Below are 15,432 nucleotides of genomic sequence, written 5' to 3'. Positions count from 1 at the left end.
ACTGCACACTTCCCTTAAGGGAAATTCCTCGAGCTACTTTATTTTCAAAATGTATCTTGAAATCTTTATTTTAATTAATGTATAGCTATTCACATTTAAGTCAGTGAGAGAAAATATCACTTTATGATAATAAATATTCATATGAGAGAAAGTCTGCAAAGTGATTTATTCTCACAGTTACTGCTAGAAGTTCTTCAAACAAACAGTACAGTAAAAATGTCTAAGAGTAGCACCAATTTTGGGGGGTTTCTTTACCACTGCTTTAGTAAGCATCATCTTGATAATGTTCATGTTTTGAAACTGCTCCTTCAGATGACAGCAACGCTTCGGTGTTTCCTTTTATTTCCAAGTTTGTGATCTTGGAAGTGGCTACATTCGGGCTGTGAACTGTCTCACTGTCTTTTCACTCTCTCTTTTTAACTCTTCAATGTGGGCATCCAGGCGCTCCAGAATATGATGAGACCTCAGTTCCTCCTCTTCCAAAAACCTGGTAGCTATGGAACCCAGGGGGGAGACAGGTACAGAACACTAGGAGAGGACAAATTGTGATATGCATGAGTAAGTAGCAACTTACATTCCTAAAGTGCACGGTTCGTGATATTTTCTAACTAGCAATATTAAAAGGTGATTTCCCCCCTTGGAAAAGATATTTCTTTGTTTTCATTCTAATGACAACACTAAAATTAAAAGTTGATAAGTTCTACAAAAATTAACATAGATCTCTCCCTTTCTAACTCAAGCTGTATCAATGTAAATCATGAAATAAATAGAACGAATTATTACCTACTGGTCTGAAGAATAAATCAATTTAGACTTACACATCCTTCTATCCCCCAGAAGAGAACATAGTTAATGTCTACTATTTCAAATTCACTTTAAAATCTGAATGCTACTTTCATTTTAAAGCACCAAAATTTGCCAGTTAGAATCAGTATTTCCCTGCTCCTGTAAAATTCCACTCCCCAGTCCTTTATATGAAGCTCATGATTCCAGCAACATTTCAGAGTTCAGGTTTTAGAAAGGTAATACAGGAAATATGCCCATGTGCGGTCCATTCTCATTTGTAGTAGTTATGTTCTATAAAATCATCCTGAACACTGGATTAGTGACCATGGAATCACTGCCCCTGAGGAAAACACACGCACAGCAACACATTTACACATTCCCCCTCACCAAGATTATAATCCTAAACTCTAGAAATCACAGCCTGGTAGATTCTATGTAGTCTCTATTCTATGAATGAGAAACAAGGTTCAGAGGTGTCAAATGACTCTCCCAGGCGGCCCCTCTCACTGGTGGAGCTGGGACTCAAACCCGGTGCAGCTGGCCCAGGTCTGTGCTTCCAGGACTATACTGTGCTGCCCCCACCATTGCCATCCACTGGCCATTTCTGCATGAGCACCAAGGCAGGAAGCAGAGTGCTGCCTTGTGCGAGCTCAGCTGGGAACATGCACGTCGGGACTCCAACATCTCACTGCTCTGTGCATGTGCACTGATGGCTGTGGAAGCGCCGCAGCAGAGTTTAGGGAGAGGGCAAACAGGTCATCTTTGAATGGTGAGGATCAACTGTATTAACCTGCTACAGTCTGAGGTTATGTACCACAACTAAATACACCGATATTTCTGAAATAAAATGCATGGTACTCACACGAATAGAGAATAAACAAAGTCTTCTCAAATCCCATCAGTTTAAAGGCAGAGAAGGTTTTGGTATCAAAAAAGTTTTGCTGCCATGGGTTGGGAAAATAGCTCTGTTGGTAGAGTGCTTGCCTCATAAGCACAAGGCCCTGGGTTCAACCAGCACAGCAAAAAAAAAAAAAAAAGTTTTGCTGCCAAACTTAGGGCTTTTGGATTTCATAGTTACATATAAGTGAAATGTGGACTTATTTTAACACTAAAAGAAAACCTTTCCTTGGATTTGTTACAACAATGAAAAGTCAAAAATCCTCAGCTTTCACGAGTATACAATCATAAGTCGGTTGGAAATGAACAAACCAAGGCACAGGCTTCTGTGCAGAAGCAAACAGACTGTGCAGTCTGCACAGCAGGGGAGGGAACAAGGGGACAGTAGAGTGTCAGATCGAAGGCAGCCTCTGCCACCAGGGTCCTTGCACAGCACCCAAACCAGCTCTGCACGCTTGAGATGTGTGGCCTTCATCCTACTCTGCCCACCCACCCCTTTCCTCAGCCCCTCTTCCTTCCTCACTGCCTGTGCTACAGCAGCAGGTGCCCAGAGACGCTCCTAGAGACAACCATTCCAGTACAGAACTGGCCCTCTCTGAAAAGGACAGGAAGGGAGTTTCCAATTGGGGTTAAAATTAAATAAATACCTATAATTCATATTTCAGAACTGGGATATATTCACATTGGCTGAATGTGTCTTCACAAGCAAAACTCTTAAGAAATAAGTGAGCATAATAAAGGAAATAAGTGAGCATTAAAAAGGGTAGTTATGATAGAGAACCAGTAAGAAAGACAAACACCTTCTTCACCTTTAAAATAAAAAATAATATCAAACAAAATAAACTAATGAGCTAGTAAGATCAGAAAGTTTCCATACCGAAGATACACATTCCTCTTGGTCATTCATACTGTCAAACGTAGTGTCAGAAAAATTGGCATTATTCGTATCTAGCACTGAAGAGTTAGCCTGACACAGAAAGTAAGAAGGCAAAGAGACTGCAGAGCTGCAGGGGCTGACTTGAGGACTCATGGGGGTGAGGACCCTTGCCATGGGGTCTGCACCATCTGATGCTTGTCCTCTCAGAGGGTGGAAACCTGTTTTGTAGTGCTCGGTCTTTATTCCATCAGGTCTGTGCTGGCCATGGGCTGGCCTGGAGAGCAGATTAGAAAACAAAACAAATGAAAAATTGTTGCAACTCTTCTTTTTCCAACAGAAATGCTGCAGGAAGTTCACTTAGGCATAAACAAAGAAGCCAACCAGTAAGCCCCAACAGTTTACCGAAGGAGCAGCCTACTCAGACCAGGTGCTCTTTTACTCATTCAGACCCCAAATATCCAACCCCTACTGCCAGGCCCCTGCTCTCACCTACTCACACAAGGGCCAGGAAGACAAACGAGCTATAGGGTATTCTATGAGGTTCCTACCAGGATGCGGGAACCAGGATGGGACGAGGGTCTCAACAAAGGCTTTTGGGTGGGAAACATACAGCCATATTGTAAGAGCTCAAGCCAGGTAGCTCGTCCTAGAATGCTTACTCCTTAAGCTGACTGCCTAAAGTTAACTGATCAAAAATACAAAGGAGGCTTTTCAGAAAATGCCAAGTTCTGCTTCTGACAGGACACGTGGAGTTGAGGAGGTTGGAGGTAGCATGAAAAGGCTCAAAGGAGTAAAGTTGAAGACTTTCCAGAGAACAGAAAATTAAAGCTCTCATAAAAGTGCTATACAACTTTCTCTTCATTTTTTAACCTGTGGCTTAGCTTGTGCACACTGTCCTTCAGAATTAAACACAGAGCTCTTTGAGGAAGATTTAATTTCTATAAGTCGGAAATTCTCAAAGAAGTGAGAATTATATTTCCATGTTACACATTTAAGAGAAATTTTTGAGGAACTTTACTTAAACTCTGTATTCTTGAACTCAGTTGTTCTGCAGTGTGTCGGCTTAAAGATACTGTCATTTTTTTTTTTGCACATCTGAGTAGCGATCTCCAGTTGAGATTTGGTATCCATCAAATCTTTCTGTAGTTGTTGATTTTCAGACACTAATTTATTTAATGCCTCTATATAATTCTCCTGAAGGTCTGTTAGTGAAATCTCTTTTGCCTAATAAAAAAGAACACTAAAGTCATTTAATTTGTACAATACTTGAAAATAAATTTTTTTGTTGTAACTAGTTAAGTTATTGCTTTACTTTGGAAAAAGTAAAGGTTTGTCTTTATTTAAGACTAATTCAAAAAAGCATTCTGTTTCTTAGAGTAAATGGGAGTGGAAAGAAAGAGCACGATGGGATTCCTCATGTGACAGGAATATCCGAGAAGCTGAGGGAAGGATGGACACGGGAAGAAAGCCGTGAGAGCCAAAAACAAGGGCAAGGAAAGTAAATAAACATCAGCCATGGTTGTTCTGCAAGAAAAGAAGTCTGGGCGGCCCCATTACCCCCAGGGAAGAAAATCTACAAACCTAGTTCAAGAAAGAAAAATTAAACACAAGGTGCTAAGAAAGAATTCTGCAAGGACAAATTTGAACAATACTCTTGCATCCTAAACATTTTTACATAACTTTGGCCATCTAGGTTTGTATTCTTGGACAGGACAAAGCAGGATGTGAGCAAATAGTGGGAAGTACTACACTGATCTGGTCTTAGCATTTGATCCTAAGTTTTATCCCTCTTCACTTCCATGTGTTTCTTGGTAATAAAGAACCATTTTTTCTAATGACAACATTTTAATTAGCATTCTGCAAAATTATAGTGATCTTCTTTAGAGAAGATCATTGTTAATATAATGTCTATACCTTGGTCTTTCCTATAAGAGATTTTCTGACATACCCTAACAGAAACATAAACTTTCAAAAACACCTGTAACTATCTCTGTTCCAGTGACAATGAGTTACAAGAGCTTTCAACAAGTTTTTCACACAAGATAAAATCTTAAAGAAGAATATTTGCAGGATATAGGAGCTGAACTGCAATCTATTGCCAGTGTTTAGAAACATGGTAAATATTTTATGGTGTGCTACTTTTTTAAGATAATTAGAGCTGGGCACAGAGGTACATGCCTGTAATCCCAGTCATTCGGGAGACTCAGGCAAAATCAAAAGTTTAAGACCAGTCTCAGCAACTTGGCAAGATTTAAAAATATATAAATAAAAAGTACTAAGAATATAACACATATAAGATCAGTGGGGTAAATGTGCCTCTGGGTTCAATCCCCAGTACAAAAAGATAATAATGATAATGAGATAATTTGTCAAATGTTTTTAACCCAAACCTTCATTTGTAAAAGTCATTCTGCTCCCTGAGTGCTGAAATACAAAAGGGAACTTCCTAATAATTATTTCTAATGACATATATAACTTGTTTACAGTGTGTAACTTCGAAGTCAAAATTCAAACTGCTGACAGGATTTTAACACCCCGAGTTTGATATCATTAAGTGTACTTTCAAAAAAAGATAAAACTTGTCTTTTCCAGGTACCTTTCAAAATTTCTCTAAGTTATTATTTTATTAAAAATAATTAGATAAATGAATGTGAAAGGTAATATAAAAACAGTAGCAAGCACATACCTAACTGTAAAGAAAGAACAATATGACTAGTTAAGTGGCGGTGTCAGGAAAAATTCAGCTGAACAGAATCTCTAGTCAAAAGTCTGACTTGAGCTTTCATGAGTGTTCGCAACTCTTAAATTTGAAAGTAAGGTATAAAATATACTTATCAGCTATAAGTACACCTTACAAATACAAGGTATACTTATAACTTATCACTGTATAAGAAAAGATACTCTCAATCAAATACTGCCAAATTCTGAGTCTTTTGAGGATTCTGTAGTGTAAATCAGATTCATTCTTGGATTTCTTCACGACTAGCTTAGTATTGGTTTTTATCAGGGCATCCAACATCTAAACTATCCATCCACACAGCAGTCACCTGACAAAATGTTTAACTGTTGTCTCTTTTCCTATTTCTCCCCCTCCTGTGCATGTGTCCTTTAAAAAAACAAAAACAAAAAACTCACGAATCTTTTCATTACAGTATTAAGGATTTGAAAAGGAAACAAGATTTGAATGAATGTTTTCATCTGCCATATTAAATGACAGCATATTTCATAGTATAGACAGCCACAAACTAACCATTTAAATAAATACTTTTGATAGATTTCAAAATTCTGGATATTGCGCACAATACGGACATGGCCATTTTGCACACATGCTCCTATAGGATGGGTTCTTTAGGGATACAAATTGATAAGTACTCTGAAGAACAATTCAGCAATGACTATGAAAACCAGAAATGCACACAACCCAGGTGTTCAGAGACTATGTGTACTTATAAGCTTGGTGGCTATTGCTAAATTGTCCTCCTGAAAGGTCATATCAATTCACTTTCTCATCAACAGTGCACGAGGGAGCCTGCTTTCCTACATATTTGCTAACAGTGACTATATATTAGTTTTTAAAAATCATCATAAAGCCAATTACCAAAAAAATATTTTCTTTATTCTTGATTAGGGAGGCTGAAGAGTTCTCCTTGTTCACTTGATATTTATATGGTTTCTATGAATTATCTACGTATAAGTTTGCCAATTTTTCTACTTATCTTTTTCTTATTATCCTTGTAGGAAATTCTTACATATGAATACTTTATCTTAACCTTTCATCTGTTTACAATTGTTTTTTATTAGTCTTTTTATGGTCTGTCATATAGAAATCTTACTTTTTTTTTTTTTTTTTTTTTGGTGCTACTGGGGATTGAACCCAGGACCTCACACATAACTAGGCAGGTGCTTTACCACTGAGCTATGTCCCCAACCCTGAAATTTTACATTTTCATGTTGTAAAATCCTTTGTGGCTTCATGATGCTTAAAGAATTTTGCCATCTGACAGATTATAAAAATAATCCCCCATTTTTCTAGTTGAAATAGAGTATTATTCTAGCTTTTTTCACTTTTTTCCATTCCAGGCTCCTGATTGTGAAATTAGCACTACTTGGGAGCAAATGGGGAGCACTGCGGAAGCATAATACTCTGTAGAATATTTTTTCTGTATTTCCACAATCTGTGGATATCTGACCTACATCCAAGAAAAGATGGAGCAGAACAGATGTATCATTTTGCAAATTACAGGAATTTTATAACAATATAGTTAAAAGAGCATCACACTGTTCATAACTCACTGTTGCTAACAGTGTTCTCTGTGGTTTCACAGAAGATTTTATGCATTTTTTATTCTTCCCACTAAATTCTTCTGATGTCTTAAAGACAAGAATCCCACTATAGTCATCCCTATATTCATCACAGCACCTACTAAAATGTTTTGAACATAAAAGATTCTAAAATATTTCATTAAATGAATTATCTTATAGAAATAAAATTTAAATTATTTAAAAGATGATATACTTTATAATGAAAAAGATATTGTGAACATAATAAATGCAAATCAGCATTCAGCATTTATCGTATATTTACTAAGTGCCAGGTACAATGCCAAGTCCTTTACATATATTCTCCCTACTAAGAACACAGGTTTGTGTATGTTTATTATGACAAACATGTTATAAAAAATACCTTCCTATTGCAGGGGTGGAAAGTCACATTTTGCTCACTTCCATCCTTGTTTTCATTTTATTTGAAAAAATTTCTGAAGGAGCATTTTACTAGTTTAATCTTAACTTATTCTATGATATCAACATCTACAAAGTGATTTTTAAAGGCTTTAAAAAAAGAAAAACTTAAGCTTCTATTTACCTCATGTAAACCCAATTCCAATTTCATCACCATTTCAGAAAGATGATGATTTTCTAATTTTAATGATTCCATCTGATTCAAAATCTCCTGACAAAAGAAAAGCAGGAGAGAGAAAATATGTATATAAAAAAAATATATATATATATAAAATAAATCAAATGCATCATATAAAATTTTTGCACATGCAATTTTACTAGACAAGTTACATTCTTCAGTCATATACACACATCCATGCACATATGAATAAGCACTCATGTTCTTCAAAAGGATGTGCTGAAGGCATTATTGGTGAATTAACATGCATGTAATTATTATTCCATGAAGATGAACCAGGCATGAAGCAGCAAAGCTTCTTTGGGTCAACCCTTCATCACTCTCCTGCATTAGCCTCCTCCCTATCTGACTTCCACCTCCAACATCATTTCTAATTGCACTACTTTAACAAAATACTAACTTGTTTCCAGTCCTACTCTCCTCAGCTTTTCTGCTTGACTTTTAGCTTTTCCTGCTTGAAATCCCTGTCTTCCTTAGCTTCCTTCTTCCTTAGCCAAAACTGTCTGGTAACTTTCTCGCTGCTACATTTTTTTTAGCTCCATTCCAACATCATTTTTACTTTAAGTGATAAGTATCCTAAGTTTGGTACAAGTTGCTCTGTATTTTCTATGCTTTTTCATTATAATCTCTCAGATTCTCAGTAGGTTTCAAATACCAGCTTCATGTAAGGAAAGACGACCATAACTAACCAGGATTTTAACCTTGAACTTCAGACTTTCTGTGGCATTGACTACTAGATATTTTCACAAAAAGTCCAGCCTTTCTCTCAAACTCAGTATGCTTTATCAAATGCCCCCACCTACTTCCCTACTTCGTGTATCTTTCACACAAATTCACTGTCCTTCTCCAAATTTCTTTTCTCTATTTCATTATAGAGTACCACTTTCCACTCAGTTGCTTAAGCTTAAATCCTGAGGCATCTTTCCTCAAATCTATCTACCTCATCTACTCTGTCCAAAAACAAAGCTCAGGCAATTTACCAACCAAGCATCTCCAGGACTCATCCACTTCCCTCCACATCCCTTGCCCACTGCTCAGACCTCCATCTTGCTGCTACCCTAGCACAGGAGTTCTCTCTTTGCTTCCTTGCTCCTTTTCCACTCGAGCCTAGAGGACCCTGTACTTCTGTCCACAGCATTCTCTACGTACCTCAAGACCACACTGGAATGCCTTCACACAGTTCGCTGAAATCTTCAGTGCCTGTCTCTGCTTTCTAGCCTCATCCTGTCCACTCACCCAACTTTGTATTCTCGTTTCAAACACAGCCAGCATGTCACACTCTCTCAGAGACCTCCTCTCCCTTGTCTGACATGCTCCTCTGCCCCACTTCACCCAGCTCATCCCTATTCAGCCCTCACGTCTTAACTTAGATATCACACCCTCTGTGAAGCCTCACTGAGTGGTCTAGATCCCTCCCTGGGTGCTCCTAACAACTTGCACACACCATTCACAAAGGTCTGTACCCACTGTCACCTCCCCAAAATTCTCACTAGGCTGCTTGCTAACCAGCACATCCTGAGCCCAAAGCAGGTATCTAATAAAAATTTACTAAATTAAATACTATGGAAATTAAATTTTTAATAAATTCAACCTTCAAAAATGAACATCACATAGAGTTTTTGTTCAGGCTTAACCTTGTGCTCCATTGCTTTTTCTTCTGCCTTTTGCATCTCTGCTTTGAGTTGTTTTTCCATGTCTGAGGAAGAACACTTGGCAGAGGCAATGGTGATATCTCGCTGATGCAACTCCCGAGTTAGCTGAGAGATTTCTATCTTCATTCCTTCTAGTGCAGAGCTATAACTTTGGTCAGCCTGTAAAATCTGTTCTTTCAACTACAAAAGAGGAGAAAGAAAAACATCAAAGTTAAGGGAAATCATGTAGATAGAAAAATATATTAATGGTTAGTAAACAAAGGAATGTTTATCTTATCTCAAGACAAAATTTTTCCTAGGTTAAATCTGCAGAAAATTAGTAATTTACCAACTTGTATGTCTATACTGAAGGTCAGGTGGTTACACCTATCATCATTTATTAGATCTCAAAAAGAGAAAGAGAAAGCTTACACTTACATTTGAAATAATGTTTACAGTTCATAGTGAGCAGACTGATCATCTTGAAAATAATTAAATAGCTAAAGAAAGAAGGCACATTCCCTAAGCACATTCCACTCCTACATATTAAGTGGTTCTTTGGACTACATTTTTCTTTCACTGAAAATAACCCCTATAGATTAATATCCAGAATATGTAAAGAACTTAAAAAACTTAACACCAACCCTGATCAATAAACAGGTTTAAAAAAACTAAAAGCAGATATGTCTCAAAAGAAGAATCAAAACAGACCAACAAATATATGAAAATAAAATCTTCATCATCTCTAGCAATCAGGGAAATGCAAATCAAAACTACCCTAAGATTTCATCTCACTCCAGTCAGAATAGCAATTATCAAGAATACAAATAATAATAAATGTGGCAAGAATGTTGGGGAAAAGGTACACTCATTCACTATTGGTAGGACTGCCAATTAGTATCACCACTCTGGAAAGAAATATGGAAAATCCCCCAAAGAACTATAAATGGAACCACCATATGACCCAACTATCCCACTGCTCAGTTCTATCAAAAAAACTAAAATCAGCATACTATTAGTGATATAGTCACGTCAATGTTTATAACAGCATAATTGATAGAAACAGTCAACATGCCGGTCAATATATGAATTAATCAAGAAAATGTGGTATATATTACACAATGGAGTATTACTCAGCCATAAAGAAGAAAGAAATTATGGCATTTGCCAGTAAATAGATGGGAATGAAGACCATTGTTATAAGTGAAACAAGCCAGACTCAGAAAATCAAAGACCAAATGTGTTCTTTCATATTTAGAAGTCAAAGCAAAATAGGGGAAAAAGGGAGAGGAGGATCGGATAGCATAAAGATACATGGAGGATCAGTGGAGCAGAAGAAGGAGATTGGGAGGGAGAGGGGAAGAACAAGAAAGGGAGGAAATGTGGAATGAATGTAACAAAACAAAGCTATGTGCCACGAGAAATTCTACCTTTATGTATATGTAGAAAGCACCAATCAAAAATAAATAACTTAGCAAAAGGGAAATCAGCAGAGTAGAAAAAGAATGGGGATGGGAGGAGGAGAGGGAAGGTGGGGAATGGGGACTGAAACGGAGTGAATCAAATTCCATGCATGTATGATTCTGTCAAAATGGACCCAACTACTATGCTCTCAAAAAAAAAAAAAGAAAGAAAAAGAAGATCCATAAGATCCATTTCTTTAAAAAAAAAAAAAGACTTTTATAATCTCCCAACCCATCCCTCAGTCTAAAATTACATCCAGTCTTGCGATCCCAGCATACGGGTTTTTACCTTCTTAATCTCTGCCCTGTACTCATTGTTATGTCCTTCCATCTTCTTTAATTCTTCATATTTTTCCATTAGCTCCTGGCTCAGCTGTTTACATGTTGCACTCACAGATTCCAAACTGTATTACACAGACACAATCACATATTTAAAATAAAATAAAAAGTCCTGAAACCCACAAATTAAATTATCTAATTTAATTATCACCCAGTGCCAGGGATGGACCCCAGGACATTACTCATGCTAGGCAAGCACTTACCACTAAGCTACATTTCAGTCCTCTAATTAACCTTTTTGATGTCCAAGAAATATCCAGTCAATATCTTAAAAGAACACTCTACAGCCCAAATTAAAACTTATTTCCAATGTCCTTAGTACCAGAGGTGGCTAAAAATAATTCAAATGTTTGGCAATAGTTTTGACTTCCATGTTTACCTGTACTTTCCCTCTGCTTAAAATTAAACTGGCTACAAAAAAATCCTAAAGTTAATCCTAAAGTTTCTCTAGTTCTATTAGAGTGCCATCATAGTCTCACTCTTCACAACACATAATTATATACCATCCTGTACACATCCATGAGGATAACCTTTCGAGAGTTCCTGACTCATTACCCTTACTCAAGAATCAATCCTTCCTCAGATGTAAGAACCTCAGAAGAGAGGTAAAGTACTGCTCTTACCTCTCTGCTCATTTCTTCTAATATGATCTTTTTGCTCCTAAGCCGATAAGCCTCATGGTCGGTCATGTGCTATGCTGACTTCTTGTCTATTCATGTATCACCTCCTAGACTACAAAGCACCTCCTTCCCCTCCCCACCTGGCAAGGGATAGCCAACACCCTTTCGAGAATCAAATCAGCATTTACCCAATTAAGAGGGACCCTAACCCTCACTCCCCTAATGACCCTAAATACCATTTATTTCAATTCTTTTAAGTTTGAATGTAAAAAATTTCTTAGATTTTTCTACTTCAAATTTGCTTGTTTGAATTCCTCTCAGAATAATGTCTTTTACTGCTTATCTCTCTCCAAATTTAGCCATTATTCCCTCAGCCTTGACATCGTATGGTTCTCAACAGTTTCATAAACACTTAATACTCATTTATATTCTTTCACAACATAACCAACTTACTAAATAAACTATCACTTAAAAATATCATCTTTGTAATACAGCAGCACAAAAAGAATTAAATTTCCCCATTTCCTGTTTTAGGGAATATTTTGTTCAAACTAAACAATACAAACTATTTAAAATAGTCCCCTTTTTTATTTGTTTTTTTGAAAGAAAACATTTTAAACCACTGGCTTATTACTGAACAGTGGTATCTGTATCCATTTATTCTAATTTTACCTATTTCTAAAAATCCTAAAGTGTTCATTTGTTTAGTAGTTGGTATGTGATTACAATGTGCCCAACAGTGAAGTTCAGAGAGAAGAAAAATCAGAGATCATCTTGTACTCTCTGCAGATGGGAAAATCAGGGCCTACAGAGGCTGCAGTGCCTAAGGTAATGCTGCAGGTCAGAAACACTGGCAGCTTCAGCCCCTCAGAAAAGGACAATAAAATAAATACACATATAAAAGATTACAAAGAAGTCCATCAATTAAAAATCTATGATAAATTTCAGTTCCAATATCAAAAATAATGATGAACTTTATTTTATTTAAGCTAAAGCATGTACACATACAAAGAAGGCACACAAAGAATGTTGAGTATTCCAAAAGAAGCAAAATTACATGTGTGTGGTGGTAGGCTGTTGTATTTAACATGGAGAAAAAACACTCAGAAAATACTTCGTAGTTTCCAAACACAGAAATAAAAATGAAAACAAATAAATGCATTACTTAAAGTTAACCTAACAAGTGCAGAATGGCATTTTTTTGTTGTTACTCTTTGTTTCCCTGGAGTGTAATAGTATTCTTATCTTCTACATATAGAAAATGTTAGTAAACAAATGACTGTGATTAATACGGTCACAACAAACATCAAACTCGTTTCCCAAAAAGGTCAGAAGCAGGACAATAGAAGTTAGGTGGATACAGTGTGGCACTGGTCAGAATTCAATTAACATCCAAGTAAATCTCAACAACATCGTAGAACAAAGAGGAGGAGCACTGTGTGTTCTGGGACTCTCCAAGCCAAACTGAAGGGGTTCCAAACAGGTTAAGGATAAAGAAGTACAGTTAGTGCAGACAACTCCTTAAAGAATTTAATCTTGAGGGAACAGAGAAATGTGAAAATAATTTAATAGTGATACAGGATTAAAGAAGGGTTTTAATTTTTTTTCCAAGATGGGAGATATTAAAGCATATTTTATATTAACGGAAAGGATCCAACAGAGATTTAAAAAAAAACAAAAAAACTTCAGATTACTGGCACAGATGTAGGCAGACCAGTAGATCTGGTGGCAGAGGATTAAGCAGAAAAATTAATTGCTTGTTTATGTTTTCTCAGTGAAATAAGTCATTCGTGGATGCTAGAGAGAAAAAAACAACTTTTCACTGAGACTGTTATATTACCATACTGGATCAATATGGTGATATGATATGATATGTGTATATAATTATCTACCTGCCTTCAAGACGAGTCACCTCTGCCTGCAGAAGTTCTTCACTTGTATGGGTGAAATCCAGCTGGGAGAGCACACTGTCTAAGTCTCCTTGCCTTTGAGAGGTGTACTTCTTTTCTGCCTGGGACTCCTCCAGAGGCCTATGGGAGGACACAGACAATTGTTACAGGCCTATAATCTTTGCAAACAAAAACAATGCATGGCCAGGCTACTCCCAACTGTTTTGGGTAATTAAGCTCTTGGGAATTCTTCATTCAGTCTTCTGCTTTATGAAAAGAATACTGGGAGAGCAGAATCAAGAGATGATGCTTCCCAAGAGTCAGCAGCAATTTACTCCCTTCTTAACTGGGATTTGGTCTCCTTTTCAAGGGAAAAAGATAAAATGGCAGAATCACCTTCTTGATTCATGCATCAAAGAAAAGCTACAGGACAGTTCTGGCAAGAATAAAAGTATTCCAGAGTTAAAAGGAGTATAGCTCACTCTATTACTTTCCGCTAGAAACCTTGATAGTTCATAGGTAAAAATAAAATTAGTTTTAGGAATATGTTTAAAAGGGCCAGCTTATCATGACCTACTCTATGAAGAAAGGAAGGCATTCTAGGAAGAGACTACAATTCCTTTCAGATCTGGAGTTTCACCAAGTGTGAACTAAGGGTTTCTAACTTTCAAAATGTCAACCTTGTTTCAGAACCCAAACTGAAAGCACAAGAAACTAACCAAAGTTTTATAACACTATAAAAATCTAACTTGGAAATCAAAACTAAATATGAAAATCCACAGTATAATCAAATACAAAATTGTGAACATGCAATATTAATACTAATGCTTAATGTCAAACCACCAAATAGGTAAGATGAATAATAGTTAAAATTAAATACACCTTTTGGCCTCTAGTGTGTGTTGAGTGCCAGTTGCTTTTAATTTTGCTTGTAACCTCTCCTTTTGCATTTTTGCCTCACGGATGAAATTTTCTTGAGACTGAAGATTTGCCTTCAATTCTCTCTTTTCGTTCTGTAGAGCCTGCAAAGTACTCAGGAAGAAAAACAAAGTTATACAATATTACAATTCTTCTAGTTCATCAGAAAAGGAAGCCAGAGAGTCAAACTGAACATAACAGGCACTATTACAGTCATCAATATCTGAGCCATCAGTTACAGGGTAAGGAAGAACCATAGATTTTGGAACCTAATTCTAGGTTCATTATTCTCTTAAAATGCTCACGCACACATTTCCCTCAGGTCTAGTAATTTTAAAACACACCTCCAGTAGTTTTTCAGATTCCCTCAGTTTTTCTTCTCTTTGTCGCTGCTCCTGCAGAATAGTCATATTGGTTCCAACCAAGTCATTAACTCTCATGTTAAGGCGCTCTATTTCCAACTCATTGGCACATATAGTGTCCTTGGCTCGCTCAAGTTTACTGCTCAGGTGCTGAATTTCTGATTGGCTGGACAGCTCCACAGACTCTAATTTCTGTTTCCGATTGCTAAGCTGAGCCTAGAAACACATCAATTATCAGTGGGTAAAAGGAAATGATGAAAGAATAAACAGTGAATAAGGAAAATGAAACTGAAAACTATAAAGCATTCGCTTACTAAAAAACATAAGTACCTTAAGGTGTAGAAAAAATTGAGAAAGTAAGGGGATTCTTCAGAAGAGATGCTGCCCACCTAACTGAAAAGACAGTTGAATTATTCCATCTACACACAGGAAATTGGAACTATAATACATTATTCTATTTCTTACGGAAGTTCAGATATTTAAACTGTAAAAATCACCAAACTTCTTAATTTTTCACTCTCTACCCACCCCCATAAAATGTTTAGGTTGCATGTAGTTAATTCTTTTCAGATACATATAAACACTCAGATTCATATTATTCAAAATGACCAGAAAATGCTGTTTAAATCTGGAAAGGTGGGAAGATTATAGAACTGTATTCACTGAGGAAAAGGATACTCGTAGGGGAGGAGAGATTATCATCAATTTTTGGATATTTCCTGAGCTAGAAGA

At 36.7% G+C, this 15,432-nt stretch overlaps 1 protein-coding gene across 5 annotated transcripts in view; it reads right to left on the bottom strand.

The window, feature by feature from the left end:
* Positions 1-151: 151 nt before the first annotated feature.
* Positions 152-15,432, bottom strand: part of CEP63 (centrosomal protein 63) — a 52,476-nt gene continuing 37,195 nt past the window's right edge. For 3 of the 5 annotated variants that reach the window (XM_079156038.1, XM_079156037.1, XM_079156036.1), the window contains 9 exons: positions 14,683-14,916; positions 14,303-14,442; positions 13,424-13,561; positions 10,862-10,976; positions 9,113-9,310; positions 7,425-7,511; positions 3,579-3,784; positions 2,561-2,834; positions 152-528 (listed from right to left, as the gene is read on the bottom strand). In XM_079156038.1, coding sequence (XP_079012164.1) covers positions 370-528; positions 2,561-2,834; positions 3,579-3,784; positions 7,425-7,511; positions 9,113-9,310; positions 10,862-10,976; positions 13,424-13,561; positions 14,303-14,442; positions 14,683-14,916 — 1,551 coding nt within the window. In that variant the 3' untranslated portion in view covers positions 152-369. Of the gene's footprint in view, positions 529-2,560; positions 2,835-3,578; positions 3,785-7,424; positions 7,512-9,112; positions 9,311-10,861; positions 10,977-13,423; positions 13,562-14,302; positions 14,443-14,682; positions 14,917-15,432 lie in introns of those variants that run through there. The other 2 variants (XM_079156039.1, XM_079156040.1) reach the window with 2 other exon arrangements.

The sequence above is a fragment of the Sciurus vulgaris genome, assembly GCF_902686455.1.
Source record: "Sciurus vulgaris genome assembly, chromosome: 10".
Taxonomy (NCBI): Eukaryota; Metazoa; Chordata; class Mammalia; order Rodentia; family Sciuridae; genus Sciurus; species Sciurus vulgaris.
The sequence above is the reverse complement of the archived record's forward strand: the minus strand, read 5'-3'. Positions and strand labels throughout refer to the sequence as shown.